Below are 17,360 nucleotides of genomic sequence, written 5' to 3' on the forward strand. Positions count from 1 at the left end.
TCTATTTTTTTATGTAAAAAAATTATATTTTTTAAACATTTATTCAAACACTATCACTTTAAAATAAATATTTCTATAACTAAAAATCTAAACATAAAATAATTTATTTATAAACTACTTTTTTTTTATGACTATTCATAAACTACTATTAATAAAAGAATTTATATTTTAAACTCTTTTATCAAAAGAACTTATTTAAAAAATTTACTTAAATTGGCCTGAATAAAATAAAAAGTGACTTGTACCGAGAGTTAAGATGATAACCGGAAATGATTCTTGATTCCATTACCTACTAAAAAACTCCAATCTCCTCCGCTCATCAGTCATCACTGCCTCCCATCCATAGCCGCCAACGGTTTTAACTGTCCACCGCCGATCTGAGTTTCCGCCGCCCCTGTTCCATCAGCTGTTGACCAATTTGAAGAAGCACTCGCAAGTTTGTTTCAAAATAAAAAGAAAACGCGCTCTCATATGCATGTTAGTTTTGTTTATAGCAATATTCAGTTGTTCTCTTTTGATTATTTCTTATGCAAGCTTCAGGTGATGAAATTGATTGGATTAATTGAAATTGATAGAATTTGATGTGTTACTGTTAATCAAAATTCTTGTTTTGATTTGAGCAACCATAGATAAACAATGTTACCTGAATTGGGAATTCAGTTGGTAGAGTTAGTTACAGCAGTTATGCTAATTTCTGTAGTGTAAGCTTCTGATATTTATGGGAATTCAATTTTAATCTATGAATTGAATTCATGAGATTTTTTCTAAATTTTTGAGTTTGATAACTTTGAGATGAGGGTTATATTTTGTGCTCTTTTGAACATCCCTGCTTGCACTAATCTTCTCCAAACCTGTTGATTTAATATTTCCGGATTTGGGTATCACCTTTTTGTTTTAGTCAAATCAACTGTCTGTTCCATTGGTTTAATGATCACTTAACCTTGCATGGTGGATGGAGGAATGGTTGTCTAGAACATGGTTTTGAAAAGATTCAATAATGTTATTCAATCCCCAGAAGCAACCTGTCCTAATGCAAAAATGCTAAATAATTGTTCTTCTTCTTGTGTACATTAGAAGTTGAGAATTTGATGTTTGATCTATGAAGATAGATGTTTCTTTGATTGGTTAATATCATTATATGTAGAGTGTAGACTAAGCAACATATGCACTCATTTCTACAACAAGTTCTTCATATAACCTATTGGATTGAAGTTAAGATGCTCTGGGAAAAGAAAAATGTCAGCTTAGTTAATTTCTACTTGATTATAAAACGTGCTTCTTGTCATCTTTGTAGGTATGGACCAGAAAGAATCAGTTAGGGACATAACTCCTTGGGATGGGACTCTTTCTTCAAGTGACTTTTTTAGTGCTGCTTGTGCCTTTTCTGAGAAGTGGAAAAGGTTCAATGCTTTTGTTCCTCCATGGCTGTGGGTACCATCTCGAAAGCATCATTTATTATCTTCTCATAAGGTGAGTTTTCCATCATTATATTTTTCTTTGTCCACTGCATTATTGTTTTAGTTGTATGTCTTTTTTGTCTCTATGTCAGGAGGAAGGATACTTATCACTAGAGGGCATGTGCCTTATCAAATCAAGTGAGGTCTGTCAGCAATTCGATATAGTACTTAATTAATAATAGCCGAGTCGATGTAAGTTTGTGGATTGTAATTGCCATTACAGGAGCAAGAGAGTTGTAGAAGTCAAACATGGAAAGAAGAGAGCAGCATCTCTCAAGAAGAAGAAGCTGTAGACAATGCCACTTTAGTATGTATGAATTGGTATTCATAAGCTAGCTCATTTGTACAGCATACACTACACGAATATGGTTACTATCACCTCATTACAGTTTCACTACTGTTTCTGATTACTCACAATAATATTTTAAATATTATAGGTCCAGAGCAGTTGTGATGAAGTAAACCACTATGATTTTCACATTGTTTACAGCCCTTCATATAGAGTTCCAGTGTTGTATTTTCGTTCTTACCATAGTGGTATGTTCACTTTTCAATCTATGGAGTTTGTGTGATAAATATCTTAATGGATTATAATTATGTTCTTCATAAAACATAAGTTTGAAAACCAACATTACCTTTTCATATTGATGTTGGGATTTTGGACTGGGTTACTTTAAGCGACCCTGCACCCGCTCCTGTTTTAACATCTACGACAAATGATATTGATGTCCTATGAGGTTTGATGAAATTCATTGTGATTCCCCTCTATTTGTCTAGGTGACAATGACCACCCTTTATGGGAGCTTAATGTTATGTTTATAAAGGTGTTTAATGTTACATTTAAAAGTCTACAATGGTACCAAGTGTATCATTTTCTGTATCTCAAGGAAAATCAATATATATGTTTAGAAATAAAGGGGAATTGGGTTGTATTTCGGCAAATCAAGAAATGCTGTCTAAATTAAGAATCCTGCACCTCATTTTATATTTATTAGGTTTGAGGGAACCCACAATGCCATTGTAATTGAAGCTGTGATTGGAAAAAGAAATTTTATAGGAAATGGAGGGAAATACAATTTTCAATTATATCATCTAGGTGAATGGTCTTGACTTTCTTGAAAAACAACCGTTCTAAATTTTGTCTGTATCAGTTTGTATAACACTCTTTCCATTCAATATTAATATGTTATTTTAAACTTTTGATACATTCATAAATTAATATATCTGGAAGCAATTTATATCTCGATCCATATTTCATCAAATTATGGATAAAAGAGGGTCGCATTGTAAAAACAACTGTTATTCTCTAAATGATGAATGGTCATTATAGGCATATTTCCTTTTTATACATTACTATGCCAAGTATGTTTTCTTATTAAAATAAATGATTTTCACTTTCACAATATATTTGATTTGGGGATACTATTTATATAGATGGGCAACCTTTGCCGTTTGGTGAAATTGAAAAGGACCTTCCTGATCACTCTGCAAAGATACGTTCAGAATCTAAATGGACTTTTATAACTCAGGAGGTAAACAACTCTCTTCCATATCTTTCTTTCTATTTGAAATTAAGTGGGTTCACCCCAAAACTAAGTTGAGAGGTAAGACTTGCTTAACACTTACGGCTATTAGGCTTTTCATTTTTAGATAAACTGAGAATTTTGATGACAACTTGAACTTGTGTGTAGTGTGAGGGTGGCCAGTAACAATTTTCAACTTTAGACTTTAGTGTCATTTCTTTCCATTTTCTTTTAAATTTAAATTTCCATTTTTATCCATAATTGTGTTCCTCATGAAAATATTCCGAAAGCTATATCAATTTTCGGTCCATCTGATTCTTTGCACTGTGACAAGAAGCATTTTTATGAATAAACATGGAAAATTCAGAAGGCATGCAAGGGATATTTCCAGACATTTGGAAGTAGCAAAAATATTTTCTCAGTTTGTAATCACATTATTTAAAAATAACAAAAACTTGTCTTCGAACCTTGCACCATTTTTGTACATATACATATTAAATGATTTCAATGTCATATTTCTTGTAGGAACACCCATATTTGAACAGACCTTGGTACAAGTTACATCCATGTGGGACAAGTGAGTGGATGAAGCTGCTATTCCATGGCGATACAGCTTTGAATAAAAATGGTTTTGTTATTGAACACTATCTGGTTTCATGGTTCTCTGTCATTGGACAAGTGGTTGGTCTTAAAATCCCTTTGGGAATGTTGGAGACTCTGAGTTGCTAAGTAAGGTGGTCACTGATGCTTAAAATGTAATTGATGAAATGAGGGTAAAGAATAAAAAGTCTCTGCACAGCACATCAAATTTACTTTTAGAAGTTACCAAGTGAATGTGGCATGAGATATGTAAGGGTGTTCACGGTTTAGTTTTGATTGGTTTTGAATGAAAAATCAATTTTATCAAGTTGTTCCAAATAGTATAATTTATTGATTATTGCATTGGATCTATTTCATTTAAAATTATTCAAGAAATGTAACAGGTATCAGTAATTTAATTTTGTCAGGAACCTTTATTTTGGTACTAATTAGAAATTACGTGAACAATGATTCTTAATTAACCAAAAGGATGTTCGTGGGCGAAAAACTTTACGCAATTCATTCATTAATACAATGATTGTATTGTTCATCACATTTTGTTTCACTAATCAATGGTCGCTTCTTCAATGGATCATGCAAAATTTCACCACTACATGGCATAAACCCATCACTCTACAACAATATTGCACCTTCCAAGTTGCAATATGAACAAATCTTTATAAGTCTTTCAAGAACCTTTATTTTGGGGTTCTAGTGAAGTGAACAAGGAATTCTGTGTTACCCTCAGCACCTTTGAGAGGGGACTCAATCCAACCCTTACTGCAGAAACCAAAATCCTCTACTCCCTTTATAATCCTGTCAAGAACCTGAAATTACCAAAAACCAACACTTTCAGATTGTCATACTATTTATGATTCAATGCAGGGTGAATTAACAATTTAACATGAGAAGAGAGCTGCAAATCTTAGAAACTTTTGGATTATAAGTTTTCTCAACAGTGCGCTGGCTGGGGACTGAGAATGATATTAGTTCAATTAGTTCTCCTAAGTTCTTAATATTGTATTCTTTTCCCTTTCTTAGCTTGCTTCCAAAGCAGGCATCACCAGTTTTGTAGAGAATTAAGAATCATTTATACATGCAAGCCTAATGTTCGCCATTCTAAATTTATTGCAGTATTATAGACACAAATCTTAGCCAGTTGATGTGATGCAGATGCACATGTCAGATGAATGACACGACAGTCAAATCCTTCTTTCAGTTTATTATAAAACATTTTTTTCAGAGAGAGAGAGAGAGAGAGAGAAACTGACAATATAACATATGAATCACATCATGTGAAGAGTGTAGTGATGTAGAAAGGTAAAGTTGATCTTGCGTCCAATTATATCTTCTTCCAAAAGGTTGTTGCTTGACTTTTATTAAACAAGGTTTGAATTCTTTTTCTGTCACTAGAATTGACTTGCAAAGAGAATGACAAAAAGCCAGAAAAAGACAAGGAATAATCCTCATAACAACCCCAGAGCAAAAGAATACCAAAATAACTAAAAGGAAATTACATTTTTAGCTCAAAAGAACTGTCCAATCACCTTTGAATAACTGTCCACGGAGAATTTGTTAAAACATGAGCAGAAACCCATAATGTAGCCAAACTATTTGGTGCATTAATCGGTTTGAGTTTTTATTTGGCAATTTGTAATTCGATGGAACATAAGGGAATGGAGTTATGAATGGCAGAATATAAAGCATTGTGCTTAAGCATTTGTCTTTAAACTAGTTCTCTTTATCCTAACTAGAACAATGTTGAGAACATTAAATCTAACAAGATACCCAGAAATCACATACCTCTTGATGGATACTAGGATCTTTCACTATCCCCCCTTTTCCTACCTGCAAAGTAAATGATATTGCAATTTAAAAATAGAAGTATTTGTTTCCACTTTATTCATGAGATTGAGTCAACAATGATAGTTATCTTATTAAAAGCATAACTCGGTTGCTTGCATCTAATTTTCTATATATGAAGAGGATTGGGGGAAGTTGTGTCCAATTTTTTTCCCCCTAAAATATCCCTTCTTTGTATACCCAAGACTTGAACCAACACTATTGGTCAAGAGACCAAAGTACTTACCAAGATCAATCAATATAACATTTGTTTACTATTTTACAGACATTGAAATAAAAAAGGAGGCATTAATTGGCTCAGTAATTGTAATGCTCCATCAATTCTAGATAGGAGATCTGTTGACACCTGTGTACATTTGGCATGTATTTTAATTCCTGTATTCTACATACACTGATACAATGGAGCTAACTCAACATAATACTGGTAACATGTTTTGAAAAGAGTGAAATTTTAATCAATTTCTTTGAAAATATTATTATTGAAGGATCAAATAGACCACGGGCTCCTGCATTTACTCCAAGATGTCTAAAAAGGAAACCTTAACAGAATCCAATTAATCCATATGCTAACTACCAAAGAAATGTCATCATAATAACAAATCTAAGGAAAGATATTCCCTTACAAATTAGAACATTCGACTCAATCTAAAGAGACCATGCAAACCATATCTAAGTAACACTTTACACTCCTTGCTCCTACCAAAATCCCTGAAATTATCTAAATAAACTGTTCCAAACTGTGGGGCATATCTTAATTCACCAAATAGACAACAAGTAACACGACGAGTAGAGATAAAAGGATAAGAGGAAAATGTGGGTGAAGAAAATGCAAAACTGTAGTTACATTTTTGTTCGCTTGCAAGATCCTATTTCGACCCTAACTCCATTTTAGTTTAACCAAGTTGAGAATATTTAGCCATAAAAATTACAGTTGGCAACACAAAAAAAAATCACCTGAGACCTACGAGCTTCAAATTGTGGTTTAACTAAGGTTACTAAGGCTGCATCCTCCTTCATGACATTAACCACAGCAGGCATGACCTATGAAGAGAATAAAAGAATGTTAGTGGGTCAAGAAGGCCAACCATGCAGGTTATTCTCAAAAAGATCAGTAGACGACTAAACATTATCATAGTTGATCCATGCTTCACTTGATTTTCTAGTTAAGAGAGTGAAGTAGTCAGCCACAAAAAAGTCTAGTGGTCCATCAATAAGAAACCAGCCTAATGTCATTCTTGTGCAAATACACATATACTCAAACTATTCATAGGATTTACATAACAAGAGTTAACATCGAGTCATTAGTGATGCAAAAATCTAAGAAGCCAAATACAAATCAACAAGGCAATTTCAAATTCTGGAAATTTAGGAGCGGAGAACAGCTTTGATTACCAATGTGATAATTGAACTGGAAGAGTTATAATAATTAACAATTGGTGCATCAACCACAGCAAAATTTGGAATCTCCATTTTTCTAAAGTAGTTTTAAACAACATATGTAAATGTACAAGTTCCTGCTTTAAAAACAAGCAATTTTGACTTGATGGCTGATGGCTTATCTACTTTCAAAGTGTGTGCAAGATTTAGCTTACATACCATTTTCAACTTTATAACATAGCATCATAACATGTCTGACCAGTTTACTGTCCAACAACAAAATCAGAATGACATGAAGCAGTCACCAGTCTACCAAAAACCATACGTCTGAGACAAATATTTAACAGTTTTGGTTATATCCAAAACTCAGAAGAAGGGATGAAACAGACCAGTAAACTGGCTACTTCCTGTTTCAACTGGCTGGACCAATCCAATTTCCCGAAACAGAAATGCTATACCCCGTAATAGGAGAAATTGAGTTACGTTTGATCTGTTTTCAGAGCTTACCAAGAGAATAGAGATGAATGAAAGGTCTAAAGTCACCAAATCAACATTTTGGGGGAGTTCTGTAAGATATCTTAAATTTGTCCGCTCTATAATAGATACTCGATCATCTCTACGAATTTTCTCAGCCACCTAAATAAGTTAACAATCATGAACAGTAGAAAATCACCAAGCAGATTGATATGCAATAGCTGTAGGTCATATGAAAAATAAGAAGAGTGCATAGAACTTCTAAAGGGAAAATGAAACAGCATACTCCAGTAATAATGTAGACTCCAATAACCAGTTTCCACATTCACAGAACTTATAAAATAGGATGAGTTACCTGTCCATAGCCTACATCAACTCCATAAACATGTGATGCGCCATACTGAAGTAAGCAGTCAGTAAATCCTCCAGTTGACAGCCCAGAATCAAGAGCAACTTTACCAGCAACATTGACACCAAGTTGTTCAATGGCAGCTTCCAACTTATGTCCCGCCCTGTGTTGTTAAAGCCAAAAATAAAAAGGAAATAAAAAAGAAAGAAAGAATGAAACTACAGTTTCACCAAAGTTACTGTAAAGATATTTTTACAAGTAAGCAGAGCATGATGGCTTCACCTACATACATATTTCGGAACTTCGGCAATTATCTCAACAACAGCTTTTTCAGACACAGGAGTACCAGCTTTATTTACCACCTTCCCATTGACATGTACTTTGCCTACATAACATATGATTTAGTTTTTATTTAGTAGTATATTGTATAGTTTCATTTTCACTATGACAATGTTATTCATATAGATGTTTGAGTATATGAAGTCAAGGATAACACAAAATAAGAACACAGAAAGACCAAAAAAAGAAAAAAGAAAAAGAAGGATTTTGAAGATATGCAACACACCAAAAGACGGAGTGAAGGTATCATCTGAAACTTGATATCTTTGCAATCATAAGGTTACTTGATCACTTAGTTTAGAACAAATGTTTACAAAATAGAAGACTCCAATTCATCCACCAAGAAAATCTTCCATCACTAGTGAACTTTGAAATCACAAAAGACTTAGGAATTGAAGAAGTGTAACATATCTAGGTGTCACATTATTTAAATTCAACCAATTAGTACAGCTCTATTAAGCTTCCTAACAGAGCATCTATATATTGTACAGGAACTAAAAATTGAAACTAGTTACCTTGCAAAATCCATGACTGGATGATAGATCTGCTATATTGCTGATATTTTTCAAGACATATTTCATCAAGCCTCTTTTTCCTACAAAACAAAAGGAAACAGAACATTTCATCAGCACTTTATTTTATTATATTATTTTTCCTATTCCTTTCAGCAGGGATGTGGGGAGGGGGGAAGTTGATTAGTAACTAATATATGGTTAAAGCAATCCCAAGATATCCCATTACATTAAAGAAAAAGAAACTAGTGTTTAGTGATATGATATGATTCCACTGAATACCAAGGCTTTCCCTTTTCTTTTACATACAATGTTCTCTTCGTTTTTACTTAATGTTGATGCACATGATCTACAATCCTAACTATTAATTCAATCTTAAGATTTAAAAAACAAAAAGAAAAATAATGGTTCACAGCGTAGGAAAACAGAGATACTGCCAAATAGATGAAGGATGAATCACAATAAATTGCTTTCAACCTACAACTCAATTCACAAAGCACAATTACCTTAGCCAGGGACCACATAACTAATTTTTCCGACCTTTATTTTATTTTATTATTAAAAAAAGGAGAAATTCAAAATTCAGCCAATAATCATTTCTCAAACCCCTGAGAAAAGAAAGGAAAATTCAAATGTATATGCCTTATAATAAGCATAGTGCTGTACAAATATAATAAATTCAAATTTATTTGCTCTACAAAGTTGGTCAAAAATGAAAAACACCATAACACTATTACATACAACATCCACTACCACTGTTGTAGTTGCCAATATTTCAACATCATCACACACAAATGAACAAATCACATAAAGAAGAATAGCTATTAAGCCGTGAAATTTGAAAATTTAACACAAGGGTTTAAAGCAAAGAAAGCTTACTTACTTCTTCACAGGTAAAACCTTTTCTGAATTCGCAGTAGCATATCCCTTAAATGGAGTTGGAATTTGAGCGCTGACACATCTAACTGAAAAGAAAAAGAAAAAAGAAAAAAAAATGAAAAAAAAAATGTGTAAGTTGCATATATGGCTTATGCGTGGGTGTACCTGGAGAATTGAAAGTTGGGAAACGCGAAAGGATAGTTAAGGTTGTGTCACTGTGGAAACCTCGAGAGATGGTGAAAGGATGCTTCAGAAACTGTAACACCATTTCTGTTTATCGCGTTATTCTTCTATTCTCTCTCTTTCTTTCTCATTCTTCTTGCTTTTCAGAGTGAGGATTGGAACCCTGCTGCAAGACCAAAAAATAATCACTAATAAATTCACATTAAACTCCTTTTTCACAAAATAGCTTAAATAATAAATAATTATATTAAAAAAAAAATTTTATATTTAAATTTTTAATTTTAAAAATATTTATTTTATAAAAATATAATAAAAAATAATAATATTATAAAAAAAATTATTTTTTTAATTTTTTTATAAGTTTTTAAATAATTTTTTAAAAAATTATAATTTAATTTTAAAAATTACATTAAATATTAATACTACTATTTTTATAAGTAAAAAATTTACAAAAATTACTTTTAAAACTTCTTAAACGAATTTTAAATTATTTAAAAAATAAGTATTATTCTTCTTCTTATAATAATGTATTTTTTTTACCAACTTATATAAATATACAGTAAAATATATATGAAATAATATTATTAAAAATAAAAATAACATTATTTATTTTTTTAAATTTATATTTTTATCAATTGCGGACTAAAATATTATCTCAGTAAAATGAGTATGAAACTCGAGAAATTCAAGGAGGAAGAGTAAAGTAAATATGACCGCCATAATTAATTAAATTATGTTTAGAAGAGACAAATCTGATAGAACAAATATTTGCTTTTCTGAACTCTTGCTGAAGATTAACTTCAATTTCGACATTTGTAAATTCTAAATTTAATATTAAATCCAATACTAAAAAAATATTCAAAATTCTGACAAATTGCATAGCACACCCAAAATTAACAGGAAAATAAACCATAAATTTACCTTCCTAATCTCTCCAAATATGGTCACATTGTTCCATCCTTGACTTAACCAAGTTGAGTTTCACGAAATTTAATAATTTATATTTATACTATTGCTTTCACATAACTCATACATTATAAAACGATCTCAAATTATTTTTAAATATCCGAGAGTTCCAAACTATATAAAATTAAAAAATAGCCACAAACATACCATAGGACCAAACTCACTTAAAGGATTTTTTGCTTTTTATGTTCCACTAGATCACAATCACACAAATAATAATAAGTGGATATTCCTATAATCACATCTTCACATGAAAATAATATTATAAATTATTAAATAAGTTAATATATTTAACTAAATATGTTTGATTAATCATCTAAGAATTTAGAGTACCATCTTCATATATAAAGATGTTATCATATAAATATTCTCCATAATAATATATTACTCCTTAATTTTACTCTTTCATCTTAAGCTTACTATAATAATAGTTAAAAGAACAACCTCTTTTATATAATATTAGTAGTACAACAACAATCATTAATTCAAATGACAGTTGCATAAAAAATTTACAAAAAAATTTCACAAGAGCATGCATTATTCCTGGAGACAATAGAGAAATGTTTCATGGAAGTATTGTAATAAAGAGAGAGCTATCAGAATTTTTTTTATTAATTAGTTATTAATGTTTAAAAGTATGAGATAAAATATGTTGTTAGATTATTAATCTAAAAAAATAAATTAAAAACTTATTTAAAAAGCTAACAATTAGAATTCATTCAAGAATTAAATTTTTTTATATGTTTTGAAACGAATAAAAGTTAATAATTTTAATTCTAATGAGAATTCGAAATTTCACATTTACTCTATTTATAAATTAGATTATTTTTAGTTTGATTTTTAATTCCATTCTTATGATTATAGTTTTAAAAATTGAAAAACCTAAAATATCTTTACAGAAGTATTCAATTTTTTTAGTTAAGGATAAATTAGTAAAAATCAAAATCAATAATAATTCAATTATATTAAAGTTATGTATCATTTTAAATTATGGATTTAAATTAAAAATAGAATTGAATTATCTTTTTAACAGAATTATAATTTTTTTTCTTAAAAAAACTTTCTAAACACACTCTAAAAAAATTGAGTTAATGATTAAATGACAGTCAAAAAAAATAAATTTTAATGATATTTTAATTGTAATATTGTAATGTTGGCTTAAAAAAAAAAGAAGAAAGAAAAAAAAACTATATAATTAAGGCCATAATAAGTGTAGAGTAGTGAGAACTCAGAATAACAACCAGAGAATCCCTATCCCCTTATGAAGTGAACTCAAAAACTCATTTCTAGACAAAAATGACAACTGAGAGTTCTGCTAGGTTTTCAAAAGAGGAGGTGGATCTGGTGCAACGTAGTACGAAGAAGGTCAAATCTCGTGAAGAACTAGACCTAAACCGACAAGGAGACAGGGTGGATCCTGATCAAGACAACCCTCATAAAATAGATGGCAAGACAAAAAGTTCGTATAAGGAGAGCCTGCTCTCATCTCCAGGTGGCTTGTTGGACAATATGTATAATCTCAATGATGACATGAGCGAGGATCAGCCCAACCCGGAAGATCAATGGTATAGGGAGGAGGAGGACCTGAGTGACAAACCTTTCGACCCATGCCCTATTATCCCAGTGTCGAAGGACGAGTTTGAAGACTGGTGCAAGCCTTGGAAGAAGGCGCTGATCGTTAAAGTTCTAGGCAAGAGAGTAGGCCTGGGCTTCATTGAGCAGCGGCTGCAGCGCGACTGGGCACAAAAAGGGAAGATCAGCGTGATCGACATGGACCGAGACTACTATCTGGTACATTTTGTTGAAGAAGAGGACTACTCCCATGCTCTCATGGGAGGACCATGGATGATCGCAGGACACTACCTTATTGTTCAGAGATGGAAACCTTTCTTCCTAGCGACGGAGAACCATGTGAGAAAGATTGCGGCCTGGATTCGCATCCCAACATTCCTATTGAATTATATAACCACCGTTTCTTATGGAGGGTGGGTTCTACTATCGGGCATATGTTGAAAATTGATCGCGCTACCTCAATACATTCAAGAGGAAAATTCGTGAGGATCTGCGTCGAGATTGACTTGTCAAAAACATTAGTGCCTAGAATTTCTGTTCTTGGAAGCACGCTTAATATTGAATATGAAGGTTTACATCTTATCTGCTTCTCCTGTGGGAAATATGGCCATAAAGTGGAACAGTGCAGTGAAGATGGTGGGACTAAGCCTGTTCAACCGGCGATGGAGATAGAAGGCGGAGAGAAGAGAGCAACGGCGGCAAGGAGAATGAATGATGACAGCACGGCGGAAGTGGATCGGGAAAGTCCGGATAATCAGGAACACATTGATGTCCAGATCAAGCAACGGTCAAATCAGAATCCCCCTGATTTTGGCCCCTGGATGATCGTAAGGAGGTACCAAAGAAGGAAACAGGAGGAACTTCCGAGGAATAATAAAAAACATAGTCAAAACTCTAAGACCATGCCTCATAAGGAAAGTAACGGCAATATGAAGAACACCTTTAATGAGGGAGGTTCCAGATTTAACGCCTTGTATGAAGAAAGGGATGACGAGATGCAAAACAATGTGCAACTGGAAGAGGCCACGCATAGTGAGCCCAGTTTGGTGATTTCAAACCAGGCCTCTATAAAGAACGCCTCCAATAAAGAACCAGAGTGCCCCAAGCCCATTAGTCAGCCCCATGTTCGAGATATTACATCAACCTTTCCCAAACTAATTGAGAGCAAGGTTGGGCCGCTGAGTCAAGCCCGAAACCAGTTGAATAAAGAGGAAAGAGCTAAAGTAGTTCTAAGGAAACCCGGAACGGGTAAAAACCCGCAAAGACCCAAAAAAGCTGCTGGTCTGAAGTTTGGGCCTATGCTAACAAAAAAGGGCTTTAAACCCAAACAAAAATTGATAGACAAGGGTTCACTTTCCTTAGAGGTTGTTATCAACAACATGGACAACGCGGCGGCCTCCTCTTCAAAGAACACTGACCGAGAGCTAATGGAAGGGGTCATTCTAAATAGCATGAGGGAAGCCACGAAACAACAATGGGATGACTACCAGCTGGCGACAAACCTTAACAAAATTCCGGAGACAAATGCGAGCCACAAACCTCTCCTAAACCAGGACAATCTGCGCCGTAGAACCCCTGTGTTGACGGGGGAGGATGGTGCTAGTAGAGGGACTCCAAGCGAGCAACCAGACACGGCCAAGGAGGAAAATACAAAGTCTATCAAGGGTAAGGAACCGATGTTCCATGCAAAAGCTCCCGAGGCTATGGGGGGCATCGCCTAGTCCGTCTAGTGGAGGCTTCTTGGGTCTTGGATGACCATTTTTCTGTCTAGGTTATCATGAATATAATAGCTTGGAATTGTAGAGGAGCTGGAGGTAAGGGTTTTTCTACTCTCATTAGAGATTTGAGGAAGGATCTTGATGTGAACTTTGTCATTTTGTTGGAAACCCATATTAGCGGTGTTCGGGGTGAAAGGGTCAGGAACAGATTGGGGCTAAATGGTAAATTTGTGGTGGATGCGAGAGGGCAGTCAGGAGGCATCTGGTGTATGTGGGATTCAAACCTTTGGAGGGTGGAGATCCTGAGTCATACTTTCCAATTTGTCCACATGAAGGTAGAAGATAAGAATGCAAATCAAGGGTTGCTTACTGCTGTCTATGGGAGCCCGAATAGAGCTTTCAGGAAGTCCCTTTGGGACGATCTTCGTAAACTCAGCAGGGATGTTAGAATGCCTTGGTGTGCTATAGGTGATTTTAATGTCATTTTGTATGATCATGAATGGAGTAGGGGGGCTATGCTTCGACAGGGCGGGGAGTGCCCCGAATTCAATGCTTGCTTGTCTGATTGTGGTTTACTTGATCTTGGGTACTCAGGCTGCCCGTATACTTGAAAAAGAGGTTCTCTGGCAGAAAGACTTGATAGGGGTCTCGCTAATCCTGATTGGCAAATTACTTTTCCAGAGGCTTCCATCCAGCACTTGCCAAACCTAAAATCTGATCACTCCCCTCTCCTTCTAAATCTTGCCCCTCAGGCTTCTCCTAATAAGGGAAGGAGGCCTTTCATATTTTTGGCTGCTTGGCTGGACCACCCTGGCTTTGATGATGTCGTTAACAGTGGTTGGGATCTTCAGGGAAACTGGAACTCATGTATGGAAAATTTCCAGAAGGTTTTAAAAAATTGGAACCATAATGTGTTTGGCAATATTCACCAGAAAAAATCAAAGATTTTAAGGAGGCTTCAAGGCATCAAAAATAGTCTCAACATGAACCCGAACCTCTATTTGGAGAAACTGCAGAGAGAGCTATGGGAGGAATATGAGGAGATCTTGGCCCAAGAGGAACTCCTCTGGTTCCAAAAATCTCGCTGTAATTGGTTAAAGTTTGGGGACCGTAATACCAAATTTTTCCATGCATCAACTATGGCCCGGAGAAGAAGAAACCGGATTGAGGCTCTGCAAGATGACAATGGGAATTGGATACATGAGCAAACAACTTTGGAAAGAATGGCTACTAGCTTCTATAGTAGATTGTACATTGAGGATACTCCAGACACGCCTTTTGTTCTGAATAACTGCTTCCCACCTCTTGATACAATTGACCTTGAAAGTATTGGTAGCAACGTTTCTCGGATGGAAATAAGGAGTGCTCTGTTCTCTATGGGGAGCCTCAAAGCCCCAGGGAAAGATGGAATCCAGGCTATTTTTTACCAGAAGAAATGGGATGTGGTAGGAACTAATTTGTGCGTTTTGGTTGAAAGGATTTTCAACAGGCCCTCGGAGGTTTGGGAGATCAATGAAACCCTTATCACTCTCATTCCAAAGGTCGAGCCTATAGTCACCCTGAAACAAATGTGCCCTATCTCTCTATGCAATGTCTCCTATAAAGTCATTACAAAAATTTTATCGAGAAGACTGAGAGGTATCATGGAGAAAGTGGTGAAGCCGACTCAAAGCATCTTTGTTCTAGGAAGGCATACTTCGGATAATATTATTATCACCCAGGAAGTCATAAACTGCATGCGGAATAGGAAAGGCAAGAAAGGTTGGATGGCAATTAAGATCGACTTAGAGAAGGCATATGACAGGCTGAAGTAGAGCTTTATCAAGGATACCTTGCTGGATATTGGGTTGCCAGAGTGTATGGTGAACATTATATATGCTTGTATCTCGACAGCTAGGCTGAGGGTATTATGGAATGGTGAAGCCTTAGAGGAATTCGCCCCCTCTAGAGGCATTCGGCAGGGGGACCCCCTCTCGCCCTATTTGTTTGTTCTCTGCATTGAGCGCCTATCTCAACTTATTAATGTGGCAGTGGAAATGGATGTATGGAAACCTATTAAATTGTGCAAGGAGGGCCCAGCACTCTCACATCTTTGCTTTGCGGATGACCTGATCCTTTTTGCAGAGGCTTCTGTTGGACAGGCTGAGACTATTAATAAAGTGTTATCTGCCTTTTGTGATAACTCTGGCCAAAAAGTAAATAAGGAGAAGACGCATATTTTCTTCTCCAAAAATGTTGGTCACACTGTTAAGGACGATATTAGGCAGGTCCTTCAATTTTCTATCACGCAGGACTTGGGTAAATATCTGGGTGTTCCGATCATCCACTCTAGAGTGACAAAAAATACCTACAATGATATCATCATCAAGCTTCAATCGCGCTTGAACAATTGGAAGGCTTCCTCCCTCTCCTTGGCAGGGAGGTCAACCCTGGTGAAATCTGTTCTTACTTCCTTACCTAGTTATACTATGCAAACTGCTTTCCTGCCTATCTCTACTTGTAATATCATTGATTCTAAATGCAGGAACTTCCTATGGGGGAAACAGAAAATGTCAAAAAGGTCCACCTGGTTAGCTGGAAAAAAGTTAACATGCCGAAAGCAAAAGGGGGCTTGGGTATCCGGCATGCAAGAACTTTAAACCATGCTTTCATGATGAAGGTTGGTTGGGGGTTGGTGGAGAAAAGAGATAGTCTTTGGGCTAAGGTATTGAGGACCAAATACAAATGCGGCAATGACATCATTCCTGACATCAGGAGGAGAACCAAGGACTCGAATCTTTGGAAATGGGTCTGTTCAGCCTGGAAAGATGTTGAGAGGAACACAGCTTGGCGTATTGGTGATGGTGCAAGCATAAACTTTTGGAAGCACAATTGGGTGGCAAAAGCAGGACCTTTAGACCAGTATTCAAAAAAGGTAATTAATCTAAATGAATATCAATGGATGGTAAATGATTTCCTTCTTGTTTCAGGTGATTGGGACCTGGAAAAGATCTGTGAATGGATCCCGGAAGACTGGAGTTCTAAGATTGCTGCTATGGCCCCTCCATCCCCATGGAAGAATGCCGATCAAGCTGCTCGGGAACCTAGTGCAAATGGAACTTTTACTGTGAAATCAACTTATGAAGCTTTGAATATGGATCCCACTGAAAATGATCGCATGTTTCGGCTTATTTGGAACTGGAAAGGGCCTGAGAGGATTAGAACATTTCTGTGGCTACTGGCGAATGATGCTCTCCTTACAAATCATAACCGAAGAAGGTGAAACATGACTAGTGAAGCAGAATGTCCAAGGTGCAATTCCAATGAGGAAACTGTCTTACATTCGGTCAGAGATTGTCCACAAGCGAGGTTGGTTTGGCGAACTCTACTTTCCCATCAGAGGAATCAACAATTCTTCAACTTGGATATTCGTAACTGGATATGCTTGAATCTAGAAGCAAAGGATCCTGGCCCATTACCTTCGGTGTTGGAGTTTCCTCCCTTTGGTATCTCCGGAACAAGTTTATTTTTGAAGAGTCTTTCACTATGCCAAAAGATGCTGTTACTTCCATTATGGTTCGCACCAAGGA

General features: G+C 35.2%; 3 protein-coding genes across 5 annotated transcripts; 2 read left to right on the top strand and 1 right to left on the bottom strand.

Annotated features, from left to right (window-relative positions):
• The first annotated feature begins 215 nt into the window (after positions 1 to 215).
• LOC112775802 (ubiquitin-like-conjugating enzyme ATG10) lies at positions 216 to 3,887 on the top strand. Of its 2 annotated transcripts, XM_025819659.3 has the most exons (7): positions 237 to 477; positions 1,295 to 1,470; positions 1,550 to 1,600; positions 1,681 to 1,764; positions 1,895 to 1,994; positions 2,892 to 2,989; positions 3,506 to 3,887. In XM_025819659.3, exons 2-7 carry the CDS (start codon positions 1,297 to 1,299, stop codon positions 3,707 to 3,709), a joined length of 711 nt encoding a protein of 236 aa, XP_025675444.1. In that variant the 5' UTR covers positions 237 to 477; positions 1,295 to 1,296; the 3' UTR covers positions 3,710 to 3,887. The 2 variants fall into 2 exon arrangements, with proteins under 2 accessions (XP_025675446.1, XP_025675444.1); XM_025819661.3 differs by lacking the exon at positions 1,895 to 1,994 and having other exon boundaries at positions 216 to 477; positions 1,681 to 1,768.
• Positions 3,888 to 4,056: 169 nt separating this feature from the next.
• Positions 4,057 to 9,746, bottom strand: LOC112775801 (uncharacterized). 2 transcript variants are annotated; one of them, XM_025819656.3, is made up of 9 exons: positions 9,518 to 9,746; positions 9,357 to 9,438; positions 8,477 to 8,556; positions 7,905 to 8,007; positions 7,629 to 7,785; positions 7,307 to 7,435; positions 6,377 to 6,463; positions 5,363 to 5,407; positions 4,057 to 4,386 (listed from the first exon to the last, which is right to left on the bottom strand). In XM_025819656.3, exons 1-9 carry the CDS (start codon positions 9,618 to 9,620, stop codon positions 4,258 to 4,260), a joined length of 915 nt encoding a protein of 304 aa, XP_025675441.1. In that variant the 5' UTR covers positions 9,621 to 9,746; the 3' UTR covers positions 4,057 to 4,257. The 2 variants fall into 2 exon arrangements, with proteins under 2 accessions (XP_025675441.1, XP_025675443.1); XM_025819658.3 differs by lacking the exon at positions 6,377 to 6,463 and having other exon boundaries at positions 9,518 to 9,739.
• Positions 9,747 to 13,850: 4,104 nt separating this feature from the next.
• On the top strand, positions 13,851 to 15,605 carry LOC140182138 (uncharacterized). Its single transcript, XM_072228259.1, has 2 exons — positions 13,851 to 14,361; positions 14,473 to 15,605. Exons 1-2 carry the CDS (start codon positions 13,851 to 13,853, stop codon positions 15,603 to 15,605), a joined length of 1,644 nt encoding a protein of 547 aa, XP_072084360.1.
• Positions 15,606 to 17,360: the final 1,755 nt, after the last annotated feature.

This window comes from Arachis hypogaea, chromosome 19 (genome assembly GCF_003086295.3).
Source record: "Arachis hypogaea cultivar Tifrunner chromosome 19, arahy.Tifrunner.gnm2.J5K5, whole genome shotgun sequence".
In the NCBI taxonomy this organism is placed as follows: Eukaryota; Viridiplantae; Streptophyta; class Magnoliopsida; order Fabales; family Fabaceae; genus Arachis; species Arachis hypogaea.

Excerpts from the sequence above, each read along its gene's own strand:
- LOC112775802 (XM_025819659.3), top strand. The coding sequence starts at position 1,297 with ATGGACCAGAAAGAATCAGTTAGGGACATAACTCCTTGGGATGGGACT. Across the intron at positions 1,765-1,894 it reads CTGTAGACAATGCCACTTTA|GTCCAGAGCAGTTGTGATGA; the intron begins GTATGTATGAAT and ends TAAATATTATAG. Across the intron at positions 1,995-2,891 it reads TTTTCGTTCTTACCATAGTG|ATGGGCAACCTTTGCCGTTT; the intron begins GTATGTTCACTT and ends CTATTTATATAG.
- LOC112775801 (XM_025819656.3), bottom strand. The coding sequence starts at position 9,620 with ATGGTGTTACAGTTTCTGAAGCATCCTTTCACCATCTCTCGAGGTTTC. Across the intron at positions 9,439-9,517 it reads CCCAACTTTCAATTCTCCAG|TTAGATGTGTCAGCGCTCAA; the intron begins GTACACCCACGC and ends TTTTCTTTTCAG. Across the intron at positions 8,008-8,476 it reads CCAGTCATGGATTTTGCAAG|GCAAAGTACATGTCAATGGG; the intron begins GTAACTAGTTTC and ends TATGTTATGTAG.
- LOC140182138 (XM_072228259.1), top strand. The coding sequence starts at position 13,851 with ATGAATATAATAGCTTGGAATTGTAGAGGAGCTGGAGGTAAGGGTTTT. Across the intron at positions 14,362-14,472 it reads TGCTTGCTTGTCTGATTGTG|AGGCTTCCATCCAGCACTTG; the intron begins GTTTACTTGATC and ends TTACTTTTCCAG.